At 36.6% G+C, this 27546-nt stretch overlaps 2 protein-coding genes across 2 annotated transcripts in view; one reads left to right on the forward strand and one right to left on the reverse strand.

The window, feature by feature from the left end:
• LOC126163095 (fl(2)d-associated complex component-like) overlaps positions 1 to 11105 on the forward strand; it is a 563925-nt gene extending 552820 nt beyond the window's left edge. Inside the window, exon 6 of the mRNA XM_049920012.1 lies at positions 2664 to 11105. Within this exon, the coding sequence (XP_049775969.1) occupies positions 2664 to 3072 (409 nt within the window). The 3' untranslated portion in view covers positions 3073 to 11105. The remainder of the gene's footprint in view (positions 1 to 2663) is intronic.
• Positions 11106 to 20789: 9684 nt separating this feature from the next.
• LOC126161231 (adhesion G protein-coupled receptor E3-like) overlaps positions 20790 to 27546 on the reverse strand; it is a 140727-nt gene continuing 133970 nt past the window's right edge. The window contains exon 10 of the mRNA XM_049916973.1: positions 20790 to 21894. Within this exon, the coding sequence (XP_049772930.1) occupies positions 21618 to 21894 (277 nt within the window). The 3' untranslated portion in view covers positions 20790 to 21617. The remainder of the gene's footprint in view (positions 21895 to 27546) is intronic.

A 27546-nucleotide genomic window follows, 5' to 3' on the forward strand; every position in this document is an offset into this window, starting at 1 on the left:
CTTTCGACTCGAACATTTTATTGACTCTGTTTATTTCATTAATATTTGATATAAAAATGAAATATATGCATAATTAATCTTGTTCGCATACATAGCGTGCAATAACTCTGCCATATGAAACCTTTTGAGCACTTTACCTACAGAAAAATGTGCTTTTAGCTCTGAGCATTGCTTGTACATTCTTCATACCACAGATTCTATTGATAACCACCTTATCTGGCACGCTCGAACTATTTTTAACGGTTTCTGTCCATCGTTGATGGTTTTGTGTTTTGTATAGCTCCTTATAAAGAGATTGTCTGGAAGAGGAGAGACTAAACCAATCGTATGTCTCTTTAGTTAAAACTCCAAATTTCTCGGTAAAAATTCTTCTGCAGTAGCTGAAACAGCCAGTTGCAAGGAATGGCACAAGCAACATACTAAAATCAGGTGTGGTACCTCTTCTTTCAATTTCGTAAATACTCCATTTACTCCAACCACGACAGAGGCATTATGTGTACCAATGCTCATTAAATTTTCAAGTTGCAAATTGAATCATTGAAGTGTCTTCTTTATAGCAGAGACTATAGCATCAGTATTACACTGGTGCAGTTCACCGCAGTAATGGTATATAGATATTATTTTTTGGTGTAATTTGTTGTAATAAACTATAATCAATCCCAAGTACTTACATCCAACAATATCAGTGGATTCATCAATTAATAAGCTAAATGGTTGATCTTTGCAATCTTGTTTTAGAACATCAGTGAAATGCAGTGGTAACACGCTTTTTATAACTGAGGTGCACTTATTTCGGTGCAGCTGAACTTATTCGATATCTTTTTCATGATTGTCTTAATATCTCTCCCAAATGGTCGATTTCACATTACTAATAAGCATGGTTGTGAATAATGCAAGTCTTGCTTCTTTCTTTTTTCATTCCCAATGGGCTGTGATGTAAAAGCACTTTTAGGCTGCATAGTTACAATGTGCAACAATTTACTTAGCCAAATAGTGGTGGAAGATGTAAAACCGATCAATGAATAAAAACCAGTTTAAAAAAAAAGTTGCTTACCTTTTTATTTTGTACATACTTCTTTGACATCCCATGAGAGGATCTTCGTAGTGACTCCTTAAAACTGTACCACAAAATTTGTACTTCACTACCTGACCCATACTACTTTAAATAATTTAAAGACAATCTTTGGGATCTTGAAGCCAAAAATCCCGAAACTTTTGCATATATTGTAGTTTATGTATAGTTGTACACGTATGTAGTCGTGAAATAATATCACACACTGAGAACCACAATTGTATATTGCACACCACGAACGACAACAATAGAGTTACGTTTTCTGCACATCTGATGTGTGCACCCTGCATGAACCAAAAAGCGCTCAGTGGTTATTCGAAGCTCGTCAAATTAACTATAGCTAGGTGCTACTAAATGATGCCCATTCTGCAGGGAATCCCGCATGTAGTCTGTCGAGTGTGATGGTTTGTTTGATGTCACATTGTAATGAATGATTGTGGTCTTCACAGTAGAAGTTAAATACTCCTGAAATCAAATGAAGTAGAAATAACATATTTCGAAACATATAAATAGCTTAGTGGCTGAGAGATCGCATTTTCAGTATCTGTAACTGAATTAATAAAAATCCACCAGCCTCTAGAAGCAATATGTCGCCACTAAAGGGGGGGAGAAGCCACCAGTTTTAGTGGAAAATCCACTGAGTTGGCAACACTATGTTAAATGATGTATCTTACCAGATTTTGTTAGTTTACATGACAGAGTGAAGATAGAAATATTTATGGCCATCTTGATCACTGTTGAGTAATATGTTTGCTAAAATTAATTTTTATCTTGTATTGAATCAAAGATTAATTTTTGAACCTGTTATATTTTGTTATTGCAAACTGTAAAAAACTGACCTTTTAAATTGGTTTTCCTTAGAGATTTCGCTATAATGTTTCGTTAATTTATCCAGCAAGTAAAGAATGGTAAGTCAATGCTAACCCCCATTAAGTGCACTCAGTTTGAAAGTAAACAACGTTAAGTACCCACTGACGAATATTTAAGAATAAAATGTCGTGTAAAATTTACCATTTTAAAAATATGCTTTCACTCCAAATGAATTTGAAAACTTTTACCTGAATAAAAACTCACATTGCATGTACTTGAAATATTTTAATTATGAGGTATAATTGAAACATTACTGTACAATTTCTGAAAACAACCAACTCATCCTTCATCGTTTAGCAGCCAAAGATATCAGTTAAGGAGACACAGGAACTACTCACCAAATCAAGAAATCAGTAATTTGCTTGAGATTGGCCGCAGTATATATGTAGATGTAAATGTAGAAATGGCCAGCTTATATATATCTGTAGTTATGTTTAAACTCTAACTTGTGGTACTTCACCAACAGCCCTCTCGCACAGTGGCTGAAAATATATACAGATATAGAAGTGAAACAAGATAATCTCTTCTTTGTTTCACTTCTATATCTGTATATATTTTCAGCCACTGTGCGAGATAGTGTGTATCCTGTGCACTCACATATACAAAGTTATGTCACATTCTTTATTGTATACAGATCCAATTACATAATTATTATTTCAGTTGGTTCTGAAAGATTTGTTAATTCAGTCACTAATTCCACTTCCATTCGTTCTATTTCCAGATGCGCACAAAAAATTGTCACTCAGTTGGAGACTACACCTGTGAATAGAACCTCAAAGTCTAGTTATTTCCGTTCACCTCTGAAACCTGCCAATAAGGAGGACAAAAGGAGAAGTGAAAAGTGGAAAGATGAAAGGAAAAAAGAAGACCGAAAAGACAATGAAGAAAATTTGGAAAACAAGAAGAAGGAAGAAAAGATGAATAAGAAGGCAGAGAAAAAAGAAGCAAAGCTGGAGAAGAAAGCAGATAAGAAAGAGGAGAAAAAAGAAGCTAAAGCTGAAAAGAAGGAAAAGACAGAAAAGAAAGAAAATAAAAAGGAAGCTAAGGCTGAAGCAAAGGAAAGCAAGAAGGCAGCAAAGGCAGAAAAGAAGAAAGAAAAATCCAAGGCAGAGAAAAAAGAAAAAGATTAGTTACAAAATAGATTAAAGAAAGACTTTTGAATTTTAGAGATAGATATTCGAGTGAGTAATTTACTTGTATAAAATTTTTACATCTAGTTTTATTTTTAATGACTAATGCTCATATATATTGAAAACCTCCTTATCAGTCTAAATCCCATAGACGAAACAGCATCAGGGAAGATTTACTTCAATATAAGTTCATTTTATAATAGTCAGGAAACAATTTTACCAGAATGTTTGCACAAGTGAAGACTAAAATTTCAATAATTACTGTTTAAAAAAATGATTTCTCCCATTTATAACAGAAATTAGAAATTTTTTGGTTTATATTGTCCCAGAAATCATATAACCGTGCCGTTCAGTCATCTGTAAGAGGTTGTTTATCAAATATTTCACTTCCCATAGACTTTTTTATGTGACTCACAAGTTAAAAATGGAGCCAACTAAGGAATACAAGAGCAATTTTGCTGCAGAAGAAAAAATAATTATGATGCATATCATTATGTCTCCCTTTCTACTAAATGTAGGCACATGCTAGAAATGTTTAAGTATTATTCGTTGTTAATGTAACACATAATGTAAAGTAAATTGGATCCAGATTTATAAAAGTTGAGGGAGATATCTAATTCTAAAATAAAAGCTAATAAAGTGACAGCCTCTTCATATAAAGAAAGTGAGATATGTTACAGAAGTAGAAAACAATTAAACAAGGAAAACAACAGAGAAACAACAGTTTTTTTGTAAAAAGCTCTAAGACATCTAAATTAGAGAAACTGGGAATGAGAGAGCGTGTGAGTGAGTGAGAGAGAGAGAGAGAGAGAGAGAGAGAGAGTAGACATGTGTGTGTGTGTGTGTGTGTGTGTGTGTGTGTGTGTGTGTGTGTGTGTGTGTGTCTGTGTGTGTGTCTGTGTCTGTGTGCATGTGTGTGTGTTTGAGAGTGTGTTTTTATCTCTATATGACTACAAGAATTCATTTGGAATTTCTAGCTTTGCACTCAATCTCTTTTTATCCTGTGAGACATATGGTTACCATGATAGACCCCAAACTAATATATATGCGGTGTTGTTTATATCCATCTTTAGTACTGGATTTTGAATCAAAAACAAATCTGTTATGATGCTGGAAGCAGTTATTTGTGAACTTAAGATGCTAGAGTTGTGTTAATATACAGTGTAATTATAGTACCTGGCCTACTAAATGAAGTAAACTTTTCTAAAATCTTCCATCACAAGGCAGTAGCGCTTTCATCCTCAGTTATTGCACAAGCAATTGTAATACTGTTTTCACTGTTTCATTTATTCTCTCCCATTGAACTTTCTCATTATGTATCAAGTGTTATCTTCGAAATTAAGATTCTTTCATCTGCCAACATATTTCTTCAGCTGATTTCTTCTTAACATTTCGAAGCTGGACACAAAAATTCAAGTTACAATCAACACAATAGTAGTTATGTGGAAGGACTGCATCTGCATATTTAATTCATTTGGTGCTTACACCATCTTCAGTTGTCTAGCAGCATTTACATTCAGTTATTTCACTTTTCTCCCCTCTAACTCCAGTTTCTCTTCCATCTGTATAAGCAACTATCTGCATCATGTGCTGAAACATCTTTTTCTGGTTTTCGCTCTATAATAGAGGATTCTAATTATGTCTGCTTAATTTATACTTCCATTTTTTCCTTAGCTTATTACTTCTGTTCATCCTCCAATAGTTCCTTTGCTTAATTTTCTTCATCTTAAATTGTACATTTCTGTAGCTATTTATTTTTCAGAAGTTTTATGTTCACCCTCTTTCATCAGATAATAAGTTAAAACAAAATGTGATGTGTCAGATATTCAGTTTATCTACATGTGTTGCTTTCTTTTTATACACATGTATTTGTATTCTCCTGGCCACTTTATGGTGTGTGGTGGAGGTTACTACAGGTAGCTCTGCTACATCTCACTCCTCGTTTTCCAGTCAGAAATTATTGGTCTAATGGTTTTCATCCTGTAGATCGATATCTATATCCCAGTTTGTAGGTAATGTTTCTTCCTATTTACTAAATTACCATAAGATATCTGTTCATCATCGTCAACCTTCTCTTCCTCTCATCAGTCTCACTTTGTTTTCATATATCTATGGAGCCAGCGATTTTAAAATTGAACTGTTAACCACTTTAACTTGTATTGGATGTAACAATACTGCATTATAATGTTATCATATATAAAAAAACGTGTTCCTACAGTTCATCAGAAAATTTCTTTTGTTAACAGTCTATGCCATTTGTCAAGTAAATCTGAATAATTACAAATAAAATAACAGAGCAGGTAAATTCTCTCAGTAAATCTTTCAGTCACTTCTTAATAAGTAAAGACGATTTTTTATGTTTAAGTGGAATTTGTGATAGTAAAATGAACTATGGTGTGTTTTGACAGTGGATAAAAGAGAGTAAAATAATATTATTCTTCATGAGTATAATGTCATCCATACTGAGCTAATCATCACATATGTTCCTGAAGCAACATTTAATGTGCAGTGTGGAAGACATCATCATTATCATCAATAGTAGCAAGTACCACATGTAAAGTACTTAGCTACAATGAAGTGTTGTTTCGTCTATGGGACTTCACACATTTTGTTTCAGTTCTTTAACAGAAATATCAACCTACACTACAAACGTTTTGACACACAGGTGATCCACTTCAGACACACTAGTGGTTTGCACGCCTTCTGCAGTTCTGTGTCAGCACCAATCACAGAGATAACTTCAGATTTTATATGAGAGGTTATTACATGTCAAATATGTTTCATGATATTGCCTTTTTTAGTCTTATATGATTTTATAACCTGTTTGCTTCATTTTTTAAGTATCACAGGTACTATGGTGTTCACAGCAGAAGTAAATAAATTATACTTAATATTTCTGCAATCCATAGAACTGTAAAGTTTGTGTGCCTGGAATGGATTAATGAGTGGAAAGCATGTGACATAAGTGTCTCGTTTATTTGTTATTGTTGTATTTCGATTAAAAGAATTAGTTGAAGCTGTACTATAACTTAAGTAGTATTTATAGAGGAGATTTCATTAATATAACAAAAAGAACAGTATTTCTCTGACACACAGAAAAATGTTTCCAGATATCCAGTGTTGGTGCTTCAAGCAAAGGGTATCTAAAACTGTGATATTGAAATACAATAAGCAAGCTTGTCTCCTGTAGTACAGGTGGAAACCACTTTCTGTTTAATGATTAAAACTTAATAATGCAGTAATCACTCTATACAGTCATGAGTAATTGGTAGAGTAATTAATTTGCAGGAAAGATAAGGCTTAAAAAAAGAAAGCTATTTTTGAAAAGAAGGCTTATTTTAATAGCCAGCGTTTTTTTAAATAATAGCTCCCTGTAGAAAATTTTAATGTATTTTTACAATCATGATTTGTGTATTATTTCCATATGAAATGCACGTTATCATAGTGTTTCAAAGTCATGACCAAATGCTGTCTGCATTGATTTATTGATAACTAAAGACATTTATTCTGAGAATAGGCCTACTCAGTTTCACTGTGGGTTGTCCACATTTCATCTACACAACAAGAATTCTGTGGCTCATCAACTAAACTGCTTCAAATTCTCATGTTGAAACTCCAGCAAAGCCTACTCATGAATTCTCAGCTCACTTCACCAATTAATGTCAGCTACTCATGATTACCATTATTCCAATTTTCAATAAAGAAACCGACTTCTGTTTAAAATCTACAACGTGGAGATCTTGTTAGATAAATAAGAAATCACCCATATTTTGACACTGATGTATGAGAGCCATCAAAAGAATGTGCGATGTTTCTTACCTGCAAGAATTACGAAGTTATACTGAAACTCTTGATTTCGCAAATTTAAAAAAGGTGTTGTAGTACAAAGAAAGTTTTAGAAGTGTTAGTGAAATGAGATAATGGTGTAACTTGTTATTTGTAAGTAAAATATTATGTGCTATTTGGTATTATGTGAATAGTGGTAGTAAGTGTTCCATGTATCAAACCTATATCTGTGATTTGAAGAGGAAAAAGAACTAAACATACAAAACAGGTCTGTGCATCGATGAAGGCTTACTATAGTTGCTGACACGAAAATTGGCGGGTGAAGGTCATTCCATCTCTATACAGTCAGGTTGGGGTTCCTAAAATTTTCAGGTTCTCGTCTAATAACACTAACAAAGATAGGGAAAAGAACTTGATAAAATGCTCCAATTGATGTACTTATAAACGACGAAACTTGCTTGGTTATTGCAACAAACAATCTCACGTTACAATTCTGATAAAACATTACTTTTTACTTCAACCAGGAAAAACATCATAATGCCTCATGAAATCAAGTTGAAAAAATTAAGAATCTTACAGAAGGTTGCTTTTTACCTACAGTAGTTAAGAAATATACAAAAGATATAAAATATGTCATAAAAACATAATATAAAGTTTTTGTCATATGTTGGTTAAATTGTAACTGACTGACTTACATTCATGTTACCCAAGGAAAAACTTACAGCGAGATAGATTCTCCAAAAACACAGATATTATTTTTGGAAGCACAAAAGGCCTGCTACTGTATTAGCCATAACTGATGTTTAATCTTCTTCATTTTTGCCCATGCAAATGCTTTACGTAATGTGGTACATATGCTTTGTTAGGTTTCATAAATATGCAAAGCACTTCCAGTCACGACAAGATCCAGCACTCAAAGCATAAAAAAAGAGAGAAAAATTTTGAAGTATAAGGCAAAGGCAATGCAGTCAAGTCAGTTGAAATATGAATGTGAATAAGTTCGAAACAAGTTTCTAGAAAAATCCGCAGAACCGAAAATTTTATTTTAAATGATAATTGTCACATGTAAGCAAATGTTGGGTCAAGCGCCAAAAGTCTGATTCGGAGATAATCAACAAAATGTGTGTAGCCGTTGTACAAAAGCAGTACAAAAGTTGGGGATCGCGAGATACGCACAAACATTATACAGGTTTCACATCATATATGTGTTTTTATGGTAGCTAGTAGGTTTAAGAACAAAATTGTACAAAATTTTAAGAAAATGAAACTTTCTATGGGCAATAATTTTAACATAGTCAACGATACAAGTATCATCATATACACTTTCTCTCATTTCACAATGATCTCATGAAACTACTTATTCTGCTCTTTTACAAATGGATCCATTTTAGCTAAATCCCCTCTCTTTTCTTTAGCCAGTTGGGGTTAAGAAAGTAGTGTTTCCAGCTCCACATCAGAAGGCTTCAGGCTCCTACTCCTTGAGCTGTTCAACTAGATTGATATTTGACCAAACGTACAGTACATGTATCCATTCAACAGTCTCTTCAAACATGATTTTGAAGCCCGGGAAATTCTTATTTTTCAGCAGCTTTTTCTTGCGTAACCAGCGATGAAGCTTATAAAAGCTTTCGGAATTTCACACACAATTAGCCTCTTTGGTTTCTCAATGCATGTAAAATCACCATAAACTTCTGTTCATGTTTGTGCAAAGTAAACCTTTGCTGTTAGGTAAGTAAATGGTTCCATGCAAGTAGTTAACTGTAATCTCATAATAAGAACGATCATTGTTGTCTAAACGAAAGTCGTTCCTGTATTAAATTAAATGCATTAAAATACTTTAACATTACTTACATTTCCAAGGTGTATAATAAACTTTAAAACGACAGTCAAGGTCTACCTGGTGTTTGGGAGCCTCTTTAGCTGAACCACAATATTACCTTTTTGATCATATTCCTTTCCTTCACTGCACGGTTCCTTCCTATCACTTCATGCACTAACTTCTCCTCCCTTCCTCCATTTTGGTGCAGTTTTCGTTTCCATTTTGCAATATTCTGTATTATTTAGATGTAATTATTTCAGCATTGCCCTTTTCTGCAAACAAAGCACAGAGCTACTTCATTTTTTCAGCAATTCAGACAAGTGCAAGCGAAGACATTAACAAAGAGCTGGTGCATGACTCTTGATTTGAACATCGATGTTGGTCTTTGACATGAGTGTTATCTTTAGACCACTGTAAACACTGTTTCCCACTGTTCTCGCGCTTGTTTCAGAATATATGTTATTGGTCTCAGCTTTCACAGCGGAATTTCACCAGTAACTCAAATTTTCCTTCTTTGGCGCTTGACCCCCTATTTACTTACATGCCACAATTACTGACCAGTAGGCTAACTTCCAAACCTTGTGATAGGTTTGTCACACATCTGATGGGAACACTCATTCGCACTGTGCCCGCCTTAACTAAAGTAAAAATAAAAATTTAAATCAGCTAAGCTCTTTACATAGCCTTCACTTGCCTAAACTAGAATACACTCTGGTTCTGTGCCTACAGGTTCTCTGTCGCTTGTTTCGGACAGATGTACAGTAATAAGTCACCCTATACTGTCTCTTAGGTCATGGCCAAAAAATCGACTTCTACATGTCTTATGCACATCACCCAGTCATGCTGAGTAACTTTTCCAGAACATCAAGTGTTACTTGCTCCACATCAGCAAGTTAAAAAGCAGCCACGTCTCGTTATCCTAGACCCATATCAGCTCAATAGGAGTACATTGGCAGCGATGAAGCGCCAAATGTATAACTTGGTGTTCCATTTAGTTTTCCAGTTGGCTACTTAAATATTCAATAATGCATGACACCATTCAAATGATGTGATTCAAATACAACTTTAAAATAGAAACACTAAATTATTGTTTCCATTAAGCTAAAATGTGATGGAATATGTCTTTTGGGAAGGAAAGGACTAACAAATATCATTCAAACTGGCAAATATGGATTATAACTGACGAAAACACCAAAACAGAAAGAAATATCAAACCTTTTGAATCTTTGTCTTTCATACATATTTAATTCATTATGCAAAGTAAGAATTAAACATGTCGAAGATGTTTGTAGCTCAGACACAAGGAAGAGGAAATGATTTTTGGACACTAAGAGCCAAAAATGTCAACAAATATAGAAATGGTATCTGAGGTTTTACTCTGAAACGTTTCACCCAGCTACCTGAAGTGTAATGAATACTGTCAAAACTGTGAAAATTCTAACAGGTTGTCATCACAGTTCTGATGAGAAGAAAGCACAACAAACCATGGAAGAAATTGTAAAGAATGCAAATAGTAGAGACAGAAAGAGGTAGGAAGGAGATAAGCTATGTGGAGCTGAACAAGGAAGTAATGAAATTTAAAACACAGAGGAAAGAAGAGTCCTGACAGTGGAGTAATAAGAGGTGCAGCAAATTCAATAAAATAAAATTTAATACTTTTTGAATAGTTTGTTGAGTGCTCTTACTTTAATGTCATACTTCAGTTTTCTACTCTTATCAAGTTTTCGTGTCAGTGTGGGCTCTCATTTATTGAAGGGTTATTGGCTGCCTTGCTTCCTCCTTCCATATTTCTAGGGTTTCTGTTCATGTGTTTATAAAAATTCTTGGTTTCAAAAGAGCTTTAGATTAACTGCTTGTCTTAAAATGAATCTATTTTGGAAAGAATAATTTACACAGAAAATTCTTCATAAACAAGTGTTCATTAAGCTGTCAGAGTACTGCAAAATCATTACACAATATCTCCTACAAAAATAGAAAACGTTTGTTTCTAAAATAGCTAACATTATGTACTGTGGTTAATTTGAGTAGTTTGATTGTGTGGTGTCACAAAAAAACTGTTACATTATGGTTTTATCATTGACATTCCCTTTGTCTATATACAGCCTGAATCAGTTATATTGCCATCAAAGCAGTATAACATAATTATATGATTCTATACAAGGGCCGAAGTTATGGGGGTATCAATCTTCGCATCTCATGCAAATGTGAAGCAGTTACATGAGCGATAGCAAAGGCGTTTCCCTCCACATTATTAACAGTATTAAAAGTCATCTCATTCATGAATTGTAGTTGAGATTTAGTCATGAATTATACCAGTGGCCTAAACTGCAAATAATTCAGAAGTTTTAATTGTCAGATTTATACCTTGCAAAATAAATTCTGTCCCCATTCAGAATAAAATATGTTACATTTAAATAGCACATGCCAATGACGCATTTTTTGTGTCTCAATTATTATTAATTTAACTTTTATTGTAAAATGTGGATCTCTCCAAGGAACATTATTCTATCTAACTTTCATGTCATTTTAAAGGAATTTATTCACTAAAAGGAGCAATACTTAATGAAATTTCCTTTTATCATCTATTATTCATACATTAAGAAAATCAGGGATGTATTCACTGTCATCAGTCTTTATGATGTTAAATGAAGAGATGTTTGAAATTGTACTTAATATTTGCAGCAGAAGGAAGTTCATATAGTTTGTTATTTAAAACATATTCAACATTCCAGTAGTTTCTTTTTGTGGTAGGACTTCGTATTCATGGCCACAGTATTCTTTCTAACATCAATAAATATCTTAGACAGTAGTGTTCATTGAGATAGTTGTAAACACATAACGTCCAGCTAATAATATAGTTGACTTTAGCCTTTAACATGTTGGCAATAATTTGTCTAAAGTAATGAACACTTACAAATTATAAATTTTCAAAATAACTTCACAGTATATGAAACTCCTTTTTTAATCATAAATTAGAAAGTAAACTAAACTGGTATAAAATTAAATGTAATTAAATTACATTTTGTTAGACACATAATGTATGTTTGTCGAATGTGTGTAAAGAGATGCACAGTTAGTTGTAGTGACTGTGCAAAGTGAAATATCCTAAATTTATTTTTGACAATAAAAATATTACTTTTAATTCCATAAATACTACTCAGCATTAATTTGTATTCATCATCAATAATGTTTGCTGATGCAGATGACTATGTAGATTCTTCACTTTATTTGCATTTTGTTTGATTAAAGTATTAACATTAGTAAAATCTATACTTTTTTAAATTGACTTTCACTCTTTGATTTGTAATGTACCATAACAGAAAAAAGCAAACCAATAAAAAATGAGAGTGGGCAGTCATTTTACACAAAAAACATAGTATATCACTTAGAAGCAGCCAAATTACTTATCATAGTAATTGATGTGTTGCTCTATCATAGGTTTTCAGGCTTTCCTTTTTTAATAAACGCTTACTGAATAACATTCCATAACATGAATTGCCATTTGCTGTAACCACCATTTTCTTAAAACCTCTTGCCCTTAAATATTGATGCCAGTGGCATCACAAAACTTTTTCTCCTAAAAGGAGAGGTACCTTCTTTTAAGATTACACATGTATTAGCTTTATTTATCCACTCGAATTTCAGTGTATTGTACTGACTTCCTTACATCAAAGAATGTATGTACATCCACTGCGACAACTTTGACCTTACTGGTAGGCATAGACCATGAATAAGTGGCTGACTGGTTTATTTGCCATACAAATAGTGAAGGATAAAAATTATTCAGTTTTACATCATATGCAAAACTTGGTGATGTATTTGATCTGCCTTCTTACAGATAATCATTTCCAGTCCTTCCATCAGACAATATATATTATATAAAAAAACTGTGAATACGTACTGAATGTTGAGTAAGAGTTGTTTTGTGACCTATACACAGTTGTTGCATGTGGTTTAGTTGGTTGTTTCTTTTAAAAAGTATGACATGATTGCACATGCAGATATAGATCCTTACTCTATCTTTTTAATGTGCCTTTAAGAAAAGGAAACCATAGATCTGTCAGTGATTGTAAACTGTGATGGAACAATGATATTACGGTATATTGAGAAAATTCAAGCCTGGAATAGGCTTATCAGAAACACATACATTAACAGTTCAGTATTAACTACTTTCTTCTTTACAAGACAATAAGTGAATGCTGGTTTGATATGCCACTTCTGTTTGAATATGTGTTGCAGTTCAAGGAAAAATAGCATATGAAGTACACATGAAATAACATGTGAAGTACAGTTCACTGAAAATGATGTGTTGTAAAATGGAGTTTCCAAAAATTGATATATCTTGTTTGTCATATCATAGGGGAAAAGTATAATTGCTTGTGTAACATTCACCTTTTTTACTTCACTTGAATGTAAACCAAATTTTGTTTATTCTCTAAACAAAAACAAGTGCAAATCTCTACCTTTTGACTGACTTCAACATGTCACAGAAATTCTATATCGAGAAAAACTGTGATACTGCAGTTGACAACAGTCTTCATACAGAGTGTAGTGTTAACTAAACATTTAACTTGCTTTTACTTGATTGGTAACAAACAAAAAGAAAATTATGCGAGAGCTGCACACAGTACATTGAATGTTTCATGTCCTGGCATGTATGGTAAGGTGAATAGCTGACCTCTTTTAAGTATCTTATATTCATAAGCCAATGAGTGTTAATTCCTAGTAGCATACTATTATTCTAAGCTGACTTTGTAACAATAATTGATTTTCATATTTCTCTTTTTTTCCAATCTTGTACACACATTTCAAAAAGATCTTGTATTACATTAGTGATTTTTAAGTGTACACTGAAAAATTTATTTTCAAAATATAACCTGTTGCTCATTTTCAAAGTGGCTCTAACTTTAAATTTATGTTTTTTGGCCTAATACTGTCAATACCTTGTGCAACTGAGGCCTTAGAGTTAAAGATAGTTCCACAGTGTGATGTCTAAAGAGAAAAGAATATACAATACTTTATACATATTAGTCAATTTTCTGTGTGATCTTGACAGCAGCATTCTGTTCATAATTCAACAGATATACTCTGACTAATTCAAAATCATGTTGCATTGATCTGTAAAACCACAACAGTTTCTGTGTTTCTCCTACATTGCTAGAACCAAGCAGCATTGATAACACAGCGATTCAAAATCACAGCTTCTTTCCTTTACACTTATCTTCACTTTCAGCCATTTTTCATGTGATTTGTGATGTCCACTTTGAGTTTATGAAAGCAGTGTTTCCTAATGAGTTTGCAACTTTCTTATAAGTTCATTATTAGATGCAACCAACTTTTGTCACTCTCATTTGATGAAGTCAGATGAATTGTTGGACACTACAATAATGATTTGTCTTCTCTCAGTAAGAATTGGAATTCAACTCATGTAAATCAGAAGCATGTGATAACATTTATTGCACTGGAGTAGTTTTGCCTTATAGAGAAGTTCCTGAAACATAAAGCATAAGAACATGGCAAACCGATATGAAAACTGAAATAAAACTTGCTGAACACTGAAGTTTTGGCATTTTATAAATATTTTAGGCAGTGTGAGACAAAAAATAGACATTGAATATAAAAGATGAGAAATAGTATAGGTAAAGCAAAATACCATTATTTCCAAACTGTGTGTGAAGTATTACTTATATCTGCTTTATTCTTCTGATCAAGCATAGATTGATACTTACATTGTTACAAAAGAATATTTGGCTATTTCATGTAATGTGTGTGTTAGTCCTCTGCAACCTTCCATGTTTAGGTCGCAAACTTCCATAAGCATTCTCACACAAAGACACTTTAAAATCTATGATTTATATTTGCTATTAATCGCTATAAACCCCTACATTCAGAAAGACATTTCTTGCTGCAAAATTTGTTTAATGAGCACTACATCAAGTATACCTTCTTTAAAAGGAACTTCATTTAATTTATTAAAAACAGAAATACTGCTTTTAAGCAGATGTTTGTTAAATCCTTTGTAGAGCAAAGTAACCTCAACAGACACCCTCATCATGGTGCTTTCCGAATCTATATGCACTTTTAAAACATTTTGAAGTCTAGAAAGCCTGTCAGGCAAGCTCATTACTAGATGTGAGGTGTACAGAGCAGAAAATATGCATTAATTGTTTTTACCCTTAATCTATTGACAATTCTTTCAAAATTGTCAGTAAACATTAATTATAATTTTTTAGTAGTTATAAAGTGCCAATATTTCCAACTTCATCATGGTTTCAGTTTTAAAGTAAAAACTACCCTAACCCTTGTAATATGGTCTTACATTTACTTAACAGCACACTCACATTATTTTCTTGTTACTGCTGCTTTCATTTCGACATCTATATTTTGTAAATATATAGACAGTGCTGCTAAAAACTTGAGACCCTTGGGGAAGTATGTTATCAGTGAAGAAGATATTTTCCTCAACTATGAGGATGTTATCTGTTGTAGACCTATGGACAACTGTCTGAAAGATTTCTTCATGAATGACATTTTCTTTATTTCAGTAGTTTTTGTTACATTAAGTTCCCAGTAGCCATAGAATTTTGTTTTAATTTTTGTATAACATTTTCTGTCAACTAATTCACCATCCCAATATTTTTCCACTCCAGCTCGCCACTCTCTCTCTCCCTCCCTCCCTCTCTCTCTCTCTCTCTTTCTGTGTGTGTGTGTGTGTGTGTGTGTGTGTGTGTGTGTGTGTGTGTGAGAGAGAGAGAGAGAGTGTGTGTCGTGTTCACTTCTCACTCCCCTCTCTTCCTCCTCCTCACTCTCCTTCTTCTACTTTAACTTATGTCTTTCATTCATATAGTTGATAATTATATTGAGTTCCTCTGGCTGATTATTACGTGAGCTTCCTCTTTTTGCAAATGAATGGTTTATCTTTCTACATGACCTGAGAATTTTCCCTTGCTCTCTTCACAGACACATGTGGACATCATAGTTTTCCACAAATTCTGCTTTGAAGGTGGCCTATAACTGTGGCACAATAAGTTCTAATTCTAAATTAGGGGATTGAAGTAGCTACTACAAATATTAACTTCTCATCAGCATGTATGATCAAAAAATTTCCATTTCTTAGTGTAGTGTGTACACCTTATTTTCCCAGTTTCAAATTTGTTACCTCCATGATGTCAATTATAATAGACAAGTACACTATACCCCATGTGTTGTCTTTTATATCTTTAGTGCGTAAGTGTTAAACAAGAAATTTGTTTAGCATTTCCTTTTCATTATCTCAACCACGAAGAAAGTACCATAATAAATAATATGTTTTGGATGCAAACTCATAGATATGATATAGTTTTCGTCAGTAACTGTGTAGAGCGATTTATCATTTTAAGATGATAACTACTGGGATATTGCTGAATTATATTGAAAGTAGTTTGGTAATTCTGTTACAAGCTAAACAGGACAGAACTTTTAAGAAAGTCCTAAAGTCTATTTCAGGTAGGAAAAAGCAATAAAAATGTAATGGGCGACAGATTAAGGGAAATTATAATTAAGAAAATAGTCTTCCAAATTGGGGTATGTATTATTTCATTACATACAGGTACTTAATTTTTCCTGAGACACCCAGTGGTATTTCAGAGCATACAGCTGTTTAGTTCTTTTTGGGCTCACTCTGCTACCTAATTTGAGCCAACAGTTAGTAGTATAGTTCCACGAGTATACCTATGTCATAAAAAGATATTTTTAAGTGACATTGTAGAAAGGTCGTCATCAAAAAGTTTATTCACTAATATGTGGCAAAACATATATATAAGATCAACGTGAGAGACTTTAAACCATCTATCCTCTTGCTTAACTCTATTGCATAGAGCTAAGAGTAACTTTTTCTTCATAACTTTCATACCTCTTTACACACATCCTTTTCTCTCTTCTCACTTTCTGCTATAGAACAAAGACACTAGTTCTTAGAAGCTTACAATTATTGGATCCATGTCAGCTGTTGCTTTTTATTTGTTTTCTTTTCATGTAAATATAACATTTATTTTGTAAATTCACTAAATCTACTCTTCTTTTTCTTTTTTTACTTCCCAGTTACATATGTTTGGTGCATTTGCAGATGAAATGTGAATATATGCAGTTTGGCATATTATTATCTTCGGTTTCACATAACATTAAACTAATTTTTTACTAGTGAAGCAATTTTGAATATTTGAATTATGAATCAGAGTTGCTGCTGTTGTGGAATTTAGAGTAAGAATAAAATATCAGTAGTGTAGGTCATGCGTACAAACCCTGAGATGAGTAACTCAGTATGATTTAGGTTTGGTCAGATCTGTAAGGAATAGCTTGAGATGGTATCCCATGTTTTATTAAATCAAGTTCTAGGCTGATTTCCATCAGTTCATGTTCAGAAGATTATTGCAGTATTGATAAGTTATGAACTGCTGTATTTTTGAACTAGTAATGATTTTAGTAGATTTGCAACTGTGCAGGTATGCAATCCCTAGTGTGCCAAAATAGAATAAAATTGGGGATATAAGCAGGGCCTTCCATACATCGTGGCTGGCTGTTTGTTTTAAAGTAGATTTTATTTTTCGCTTATCCATAATTTTTATGTCTGAAATTTTAGCAATGTCCCCATAATGTTTTAGGTATTTTTTCCCTGTCTTTGATTTAAAATATGATGGAATGTTAAAGTAATAAAGTATGATACATAGAATAAATCTGTATTTTATTATCAAATAGATATTTTCTTTTATCTTATCAATTTTAAGCCTCAGTAGCAAAATCGATTCCTACAATAACTGTCACACAGCGGCCTACAAAAATTAGCTGTAGCCATGTTTGTATACACATTACATAAAAACTTATCATCCCAATATACATAACATTCATATAAGTTTTTTTCCAATTTACATATGAATTCTTACACATTCAGTATCTATTTACATCTTTTTGATATATCTCTAAATGGTTTCTTTATTTACTCTTTTCGCATTGAATGTATTTTCCTTGTTAATATTTTGTTTTGCTTTACAGAAGTCTTTTGAATTATCAGTCTACCTCTTTGCTTATACAATTTCTCTTCAGCTATTTCGTTAACTATGAGCTTTTCAGTTTCTGTAACTCTTATCTATTTTTCTACATCGATGTGTGACCATAGCGCATCACAACTGCACCTCAGTACTTCTTCTAATATTCCTCATAACCAAAGGCGAACTTTCACTTACATTTAATTGAATAAATCAGAGAATAATAGAAATTTTAACAATAATTTCATAAGGCATTTGCCAGATTTCGGAAATGATCGTATTTCTGCTGTGGGAGTTGCCCTAAAGCCAAAAATTAAAGCTGAGTTAAATTATTCTTAGAAGTAAAAAAAAAGTCCTGTAACTATTTCCTCCCGTAGCGTAGACTGTTCGCACAGAAGTTAATTTCTGCGTTAATTTTAACTTTCATGGATGCACATCCATTTCACCATGAGAAAAACAAATTCTTTGCTCTAAAAAAAACACATCGTGGTCGTTATTTCCCTACAATTTGCTGATCAACACAAAGAGGAATACACTGCCTAACTGTGTGGGATCTGTAACAGGCAAGATTAACAGGGACAGAGAGTGTATACATAGCAATGAGAGCTGTGTGTTCTTAGGCTTGTCTCACTGGGGAGAGAGTATAAGAGATGTGTAAAAACATCTCAAAGAATGCGCTGGAGTAAACCTCATAAAAATCTCCAGAAAATGTCACGAACACGCTTACAGGCAGAAACTACGATTATTGTTCGATCTCCTTCATATCCACTCTGTAGAGACCATAAACATAAAATGCCTACATAGAGGCGAACTTAAAAATCCAAAATATGGTATGATTAAAAATTACCTCTGTCTCACCCATTTAAGCGCACAACTGAGCATAGAAATAGAGGTAGTTGTAGATGTGCTTGGGAGAGAGTAATTTTCTCTAAGACATATTAGGTCTACAACTTTGCTTCCGCCGTTTTGCAGTAGACGGCAGTAGCGGCAAGTGAGGTTCGGGTGGTTGGTCATAGGTGTAATAAAATAAGCATAGGCATCTGTAAACATAATGCCATAAAAACATTACACGATTTATGATTGCGTCATAAGGCCATTCTCGATAAAGTACGTCAACTTACGTGACCCATTTCTCGCCATTTGCGGGAAGTTTTAATTTTCTGCTTTAAGATGAAGAAATCTGCGGCTGTGGCTCTTAAAATGCTGAAAAGACCAATGATGAGGGAACTATTAGTGGAAGAACATGCAGAGAATGTTTTCAAAGCCTTAAGGACGGTGATTTTGATGTCGAAGACCGACATGGCTGTGGAAGAGAGAACATTTTCGTAGTTACTGAAACCGACGAAGACAGTCACAGGACATCATTATCGAAAGAAATCGATGCGTTCGAGCCCAGCACAGACACACAAACGGCCACAATACAGCGACAGACACGTAAAGGCAATTTTGCAGCAGGACAGTGCTCGACCCCCTTTCGCAAAACCCGTCGAAATATACATGGAAACGTTGAAATGAGAAGTACTGTCCCTCCGGCCGTATTCTCCATACGTTGCTCTCTCTCCGAATACCACCTTTTTCGATCAATGACATACAGTCTGGCTCACCAGCACTTCCGATCATATGAACAAGTGCAAAATTGAATCGATTCATGGATCCCCACAAAGGACACCCAGTTCTTCCGCCACTGGATTCGTATGCTATCTGAAATATGGGAGACTGTAGTGGCATGCGATGGGCAATATTATGAATCATAATTTTTTTGTAAGTTCTTCACAATAAAGGCTCGAACTTCGAGAAAAAACGCCGGAAGAAAGTTGTAGACTTAGTATGGCGACTACATTTACATCTACAGATTGTAAATAGGAAAGTCGCTCAGTGCTCGAGTGGTTACACAAACCTCAAAATGAATTCTTTTGTGGAGCAATTCACACACACTGTAAATGCTGATGACCTGGCATTGAATTTGGTGATGATACTTAGTTACTTACTTACATCCTCTTCCAGGATTCGGCTGTTGCCTGCCCTATCTTCACGTGTCGACCAACGCCTCTTCTTCTGGTAGAAGGATATCTAAGGGCAAGCTTCAGAATTCTATTGACCTCCATTCTAAAAATGTGGTTGCCACTCAACTACACTGTGTTTAAGTTGTGAGATATTCTTTCGTTGGGATTTTTGTCTTTTAGGGAGTACCCTTCCACTGACCTGAGGAACTATATCTCAGACAATTGCATTTTGTTCCGATAATTTGTTTTATTCACTCATTTTTCGGTTCCATATATCAATCTTGGCACAGCTATAATCTTCCAGAATTTAAGTTGAATCTGTTATCTTACCCTTCGATGCTGGCCGAATTGTTCCTCACACATTGATGAAGCTTTTTCTTCACTTCGTCGTCATTCTTGAGATATGAATCACAACCAAGGTAGATAAAACTTGATACTTGTCCTACTGGTTCACCGTCAATTATTGTCTTGCCTGTAACTACCAATTTTCATTGTCTTGCCATAACTATTGTTTTTGTCCTGGATATCTCAACACTATTACTTTTATAAAAGATATTTAGCACATGTAATCATTTCCGAAAATTATCTTCTTCGTCCCGTAGAAAAGCATAGTATTTATAAGGGCCAGTCAAACGAGACGATGGAGAAAAGTATGTCAATTATTTATTTTATTTCAGAAGTAATCGGCATAACTGTTAACGTATTTATCCACTATGAAATTGTCAATGCCATCATAGAAAGATGTTTGTGGCTGCCTACAGAACAATGATTGTACGTGAGCGTACATCTCTTCATGTGAAGGCAATCGACGGCCATGAATATCTTACTTCAAGGCTCCAAAAATAGAGAAATGACATGAGGAGAGTGTGCGTGTACTGCTGCGCGTTGCGCACTGCGTCCAAGAAAGTCAATCAGCAGCAGGTTGATGGACGGCATCATTCTGTTGCAGGATATTACCCGCCCAGATGTTGCCAAGGTTGTTTCGACTATGCTGCAGATGTTTTGCTGGAAAGCCCTTACACATCCTCCATAAAGTCCCGATATCTCTCCAGATTTCCATATTTTTGGAGCCCTGAAGGAGGAAGACAAAGAGACGCACACCTGGATACATTCATGATTCTGTACGAAACCGCATACATTTTTCTATAAAGGCACTGCCCGCTTTGGTTTACAGTCGGATAAATGTATTAACAGCTATGGCGATTACTTTTTAAATAATAAACACTTTACTTACTTTCTTCCAACTGTGGCATTTTCATTTGACTGCCCCTTATATGCACATACTGGTATTCCTTTTTGGTAGTACTGTTTTTATCTAGATGTGTACAGTAAATAAAATTTCAAAAATATTCATTTCACTGTCCGTCCATGAACATGTGACTATGAGCCACATGAAAATGATTAGGCAACAATGAAGATCGTTGTCATACTACGAAAACCTGGACTGACCGATTCGTTTCTCTACACTTTTATATTTGTGGACACGTAAATCGGGGACAAGAGAATCAATGTTCACAAACACATAATTTTATTCAATATTTCTAGAAATGTAAGGAATCTGATCTGCAAAAAGTAGATGAGATGGCTGTCAATCAGTTGTGAGATACCTCATCTCCAGTTTGTCTGCTTTAAATTCATGCGTAAATCTTTGGTATACATCTACTGTCATATGTTAATACTTGTTGATATAGTTGTAAGTCACATTCCATACATTTGAACGTTGACCTGTAATAAGTTTCGATCCACTGCAAAAGAAACAAATGGCTTTGAATCTCTCATAGTTTTAAATAGTGTAGGTAATGAACGAGGACACGGTGCATTCTGGTCACTTGAAGAACTATTTCTTTCCCTTGTCTGAAGTCTGACGCCTCAGCACGCGTGACACACGGCAGTACTAGTTGTTGCTGTGGACGGCGTTCAGTATCTGCTGATGGAGACAGAGCTGTTGGCCCTCTCACTGGAGAAGCTGGCCGAGGCGGACACAGCGGCATGCTCCTTGACTGGTGGGGCCACAGCTGCTGTAGCGGCGGTGGTGGTGGTGGTGGTGGTGGTGGACGAGGACCGGCCCTGCGAGCTCCTGGCCGCCATCTTGTCAAGGTAGCAAGTGTCTGCAGGCAGCCACGACTGGAAGGTAGCCCACCACTTGGCGCGCAGCTGTGGTTCCCCGAGCACGAAGAACAGGAACAACACCAGCCTGCAGGCAAGGCACGGTATCACCTCAGCACCGCACAAAAGAGTGTACCATGTACTACACCAAGTGTCTTTTACACGAGCAGGGCCATACCGACGGTATGGCAAAATATTCCAGAGCACAGACACAGAGGGGGTGTAAATAACAATAAAACAGAGAGACAGCAACTGCGACATAATCGCGTGTACAAACAGTGATCCAATACTGTAAAATGCTTTTTTATTCCAGTCTCTGATCACAAATGAATTCTTTAGACAGTGACCAGTTTCAGTCTGTAATGACCATCTTCAGATCTAAAATATATAAATATATACATCTAGTGAGCAGTGTGTCTTTTAACATAAAACAGCAATATGTATCACAATATACTGTCATACACCAGGGAAATGTACAGATAAAATATGGTATAACATACCTTTTTTACATCATGTCCTAAAGTGATACGGCCATAATGGCATCGTCAAAAAATATAAATAAAATCAGCATAGCATCGTCACATAGATCTAAAAACAATAAGATGTAGAATAGGCCACATAGTACACATAGTGATTATTGCCAACTAGCTACTGAGGTATAGTAGCATCCAGAAAACTGTTTGCCTACAACCTGTTTGCCGCTACTGTGGGCTTGCTTATATGCAATCATCATTTACGCAAAAACATAATCTGATAAAAGCACATTAGATAAAATGCATGTAGCAGACTTATTAAAATTGATGACTATCATAGAAACCAATTGTGATACATTAAAAGATGAATGCAGTTACCCATGTAAAATTATTAAAAGAAAATATATGAAGAGTAGAGGTCCGACCCTTTTAAGGTGAATTTACGGTCAACAATTAATATAGCGTAATACATTGCCTGTGGCAACCTATAAATTACTTATGACAGATAAAATGTCTATATGACAGCTGAAAAAGGGACAGATCAATGAACAGCGCCCTCTGTTGGGTCGGCCGCTAGGATCTTATGTAGGCGCGCACCAATTCATATATTTTCTTTTAATAATTTTACATGGGTAACTGCATTCTTCTTTTAATGTATCACAATTGGTTTCTATGATAGTCATCAATTTTAATAAGTCTGCTACATGCATTTTATCTAATGTGCTTTTATCAGATTATGTTTTTGCGTAAATGATGATTGCATATAAGCAAGCCCACAGTAGCGGCAAACAGGGTGTAGGCAAACAGGTTTCTGGATGCTACTGTACCTCAGTAGCTAGTTGGCAATAATCACTATGTGTACTATGTGGCCTATTCTACATCTTATTGTTTTTAGATCTATGTGACGATGCTATGCTGATTTTATTTATATGTTTTGACGATACCATTATGGCCGTATCACTTTAGGACATGGTGTAAAAAAGGTACGTTATACCATATTTTATCTGTACATTTCCCTGGTGTATGACAGTATATTGTGATACATATTGCTGTTTTATGTTAAAAGACACACTGCTCACTAGATGTATATATTTATATATTTTTAATCTGAAGATGGTCACTACAGACTGAAACCGGTCATCGTTTAAAGAATTCATTTGTGATCAGAGACTGTAATAAAAAAGCATTTTAAAGAGAGACAGTTTAACGGTTACCAGAATGATGTATGTGGGTTCTCCTACCCGTTGTGTTCCTGTCTTCTGCCTGGGATACGAAGCCTTTCCCTCATTCCGTAACTATGAACAGACACAACTGTCACATTGTAATTTCCTACAAGTACAGTAGTTATACACATAAGTGCCAATGAAAATGGTCTACATGCGTATTCAAATACAGAGATATGTAAACAGACAGAAGACGGCGCTGCGGTCGGCAACGCCTATATAAAACACGTATCTGTCGCAGTTGTTGGATCGGTTACTGCTCCTGCAATGGCAGGTCATCAAGATTTAAGTGAGTTTGAACGTGCTGTTAGTAGTCAGTGCACGAGCGATGGGACACAGCATCTCAGAGGTAGCAATGAACTGGGGCTTTCCCCGTACGACTATTTCACGAGTCGACCGTGACTATCAGGAATCCACCCGGAAAAAGATCCTGCAAGAATGGGACCAAAGATAACTAAAGAGAATCGTTCAAGGTTACAGAAGTGCAACCCTTCCGAAAATTGCAGATTGCTGGGCCATCAACGAGTCTAAGCGTGCGATCCATTCAATCGAAACATCATCAGTATGGGCTTTCGGAGCCGAGGCTCATGACTGCATGACACCAAGCTTTACGCCTCACGTGGGCCCATCAACAGTGACATTGGACTGTTGATGAATGGAAACATGTTGCCTGGTCAGACGAGTGTCGTTTCAAATTGTATCGAGCGGATGGACGTGTACGGGTATGGAGACCTCATGAATCCATGGACTCTTCACGTCAGCAGGGAACTGTTCAAGCTGGTGGAGGCTCTGTTATGTATGGGGCGTGTGCAGTTGGAGTGATATGGAACTCCTGATATGTCTAGATACGACTCTGACAGATGACACGTACGGAAGCATCTTGTCTGATCACCTACATCCATTCATGTCCACTGCGCATTTCGACGGATTGAGCAATTCTAGTAGCACAACGTCCAGAATTGCTACCGAGGGGCTCCAGGAAGACTCTTCCGAGTTTAAACACTTCCGCTGGCCACCAGACTCCCCAGACATGAACATTATTGAGCATATCTTGTATGCCTTGCAACGTGCTGTTCGGAAGAGATCTTCACCACTTCGTACTCTTTCGGATTTTTGGACAGCCCTGCAGGATTCATGGTGGCGATTCCCTCCAACACTACTTCAGACTTTAGTCGGGCCAACGCCACATCGTGTTGCAGCTTTTCTCCGTGCTCGCGGGGGCCCTACACAAGATTAGGCAGGTGTACCAGTTTCTTTGGCTCTTCAGTGTACGAATGTGTGGCATCTCCTCCTTCAGCCGTGTCCGAACGGACACCACGCAGAATTCACTGCTGTGAGGAGAAAGGAAAGGAACTGATGATATCAACTACAGCAAAACTTTGTGCGGAATCAACAGCGAAGAGTGAAAATACGTGCTGGACCAGGACTCGGAAATGTGATGTCCTGCTTACTAAGCAGTTGTATTAACCACTACTCCATATGGACACAGTGTTTATCGCAAATGTGTGGACTATCTGGTCATGCTCCGGTCGGGATGGCCGAGCGGTTCTAGGTGCTACAGTCTGGAACCCCGCGACCGCTACGTCGCAGGTTCGAATCCTGCCTCGGGCATGGATGTGTGTGATGTCCTTAGCTTAGTTAGGTTTAAGTAGTTCTAAGTTCTAGGGGACTGGTGACCTCAGAAGTTAAGTCCCATAGTGCTCAGAGCCATTTGAACCATTTGTTTTTATCTCGACATGCTCCCCAGTCTACTCATATTCCCATTTAGCGCCACCTATTCACAATCTCTGTCCATGTCCACCATGCTCGCTAATTTTAGATTGCCGCTGAAGGCCGAATGTAAATGTGCAAGCACACTGAATGTTGTTTATTCATTGCCCGTAAAGACGAATCAGTTAGATGAATGTGTGGCGTCTTGATTCACGTAACGTATTCGCGTCGATGGGCTATGAATCCTTAACCTTCGTGCAGGTGGACATTTACGTCCGACCTCCAGCGGAAATGTAAAAATAACGAAAGTGGAGGACACTGACAGGGACGGCAGATAGATGGCGCTAGGTGAGATTGTGGGTCAGCTGGGGAGCCGAGGTAGTCTGCACAATTGCGATAAGCACTGTGTCCGGGTTCAACTGCCTAGTAAGCAGGAGATCACAGGTCTAAGTCTCAGCCTGACACACATTTTGACTCGCCGCCGGTGATTTCGAACAAAGTCCCGATGCAACTAGTAGCATCAGTTCCTTCCCTTTGCTTTCTACCCCATCCACCTACAGTTTACATAATCCTACAGAAGCATCAAAGAAACTTCTGCTACCAAATATACACACATCGAAAAAAGTTTTGCGTCGCCCCAGTTCCCAGAACTCCAGACTGTGGACATTGTATCACAGACCCTTTGACTGTTCAGAGATATCACTAAACCCGTCCAAAGATGTAAACAACCATGCATGAGCAGTGCCTATTAGACGGAGGGGGTCCGACAGTCGATCAGTTCCAGTCATTCTACCAGGAATGAGGTACACGGCTCGTGTTGTCTGTAGAACAATCATGCCTAGACGGTCAATACCGCGGTTCGATAGCGTCCGCATTGTTACCTTGTGCCAGGAAGGGCTCTAATCAAGGGAAGTGTCCAGACGTCTCGGAGTGAACCAAAGCGATGTTGTTCGGACATGGGGGAGATACAGAGAGACAGGAACTTTCGATGACATGCTTCGCTCAAGCCGCCCAAGGGCTACGGCTGCAGTGGATGACCGCTACCTACGGATTATGGCTCGGAGAAACCTTGACAGCAACGGCACCATGTTGAATAATGCTTTCCGTGCAGCCACAGGACGTCGTGTTACGACTCAAACTGTGCGCAATAGACTGCATGATGCGCAACTTCAATCCCGACGGCCATGGCGAGGTCCAGCTTTGCAACCATGACCCCATGCAGCGCGGTACAGATGGGCCCAGCAACAAGCCGAATGAACCGCTCAGGGCTGGCATCACGTTCTCTTCACCGATGAGTGTCGCATATGCCTTCAACCGGACAATTGTCAGAGACGTGTTTGCAGGCAACCCGGTCACGCTGAACGCCTTAGACACACTGTCCAGCGAGCACAGCACAGCGGTATTATGTGGGGCCGACGTACACCGGTGGTTGTCATGGAAGGCGCCGTAACGGCTGTACTATACGTGAATGCCATTCTCCGACCGATAGTGCAACCATATCGGCAGCATACTGGCGAAGCATTCGTCTTCATGAGCGACATCGTCCACATCTTGAGAACGACTTCCTTCAGGATAACGACATCGCTCGACTAGAGTGGCCAGCATGTTCTCCAGACATGAACCCTATCGAACATGCCTGGGATATATTGAAAAGAACTGTTTGTGGACGATGTGACCCACCAACCACTCTGAGGGATCTACGCAGAATCTCCGTTGAGGAGTGGGACAATCTGGACCAAAAGTGCCTTGCTGAACTTGTCGATGCCATGACAAATACAGGCATGCATCAATGCAAGAGGACGTGCTACTCGGTATTAGAGGTACCGGTGTGTACAGCAGTCCGGACCACCACCTCTGAAGGTCTCACCGTATGGTGGTACAACATGCAATGTGCAGTTTTCATGAGTAATAAAAAGGAAGGAAATGATACTTATGTTGATCTCTATTCCAGTTTTCTGTACAGGTTCCGGAACTCTCGGAACCGAGGTGATGCAACTGTTTTTTTTATTTGTGTATGTCTATTGTTATAAAGTCTGGTATGCCAACAGTGCTTATGGTGAACAAAGTTGTTCCCTTCACAGGTCACTCAGGTTCAACAATGTATTTCTTGCTGCTATTTTACAGCTGCTTTGCAGGATCTCAAAACGTAGGCGGGCGGATACTAGAGCAAATATGCTAGTTGTCTGAAGGCTCCCGATTTCCGCAGTGTGAGAGCTGGAGTAAGACGCTATGGTAGAAGAAGGAAGCAAAAAGATGAAGTTGATGAGTAATTATTTGTCTCTCTGTTATTGCTTTTATTGTTCGCTAGTTTCGGTTGATACGACCTGCTGTGTA

Source organism: Schistocerca cancellata, chromosome 2 (assembly GCF_023864275.1).
Source record: "Schistocerca cancellata isolate TAMUIC-IGC-003103 chromosome 2, iqSchCanc2.1, whole genome shotgun sequence".
Classification (NCBI taxonomy): domain Eukaryota; kingdom Metazoa; phylum Arthropoda; class Insecta; order Orthoptera; family Acrididae; genus Schistocerca; species Schistocerca cancellata.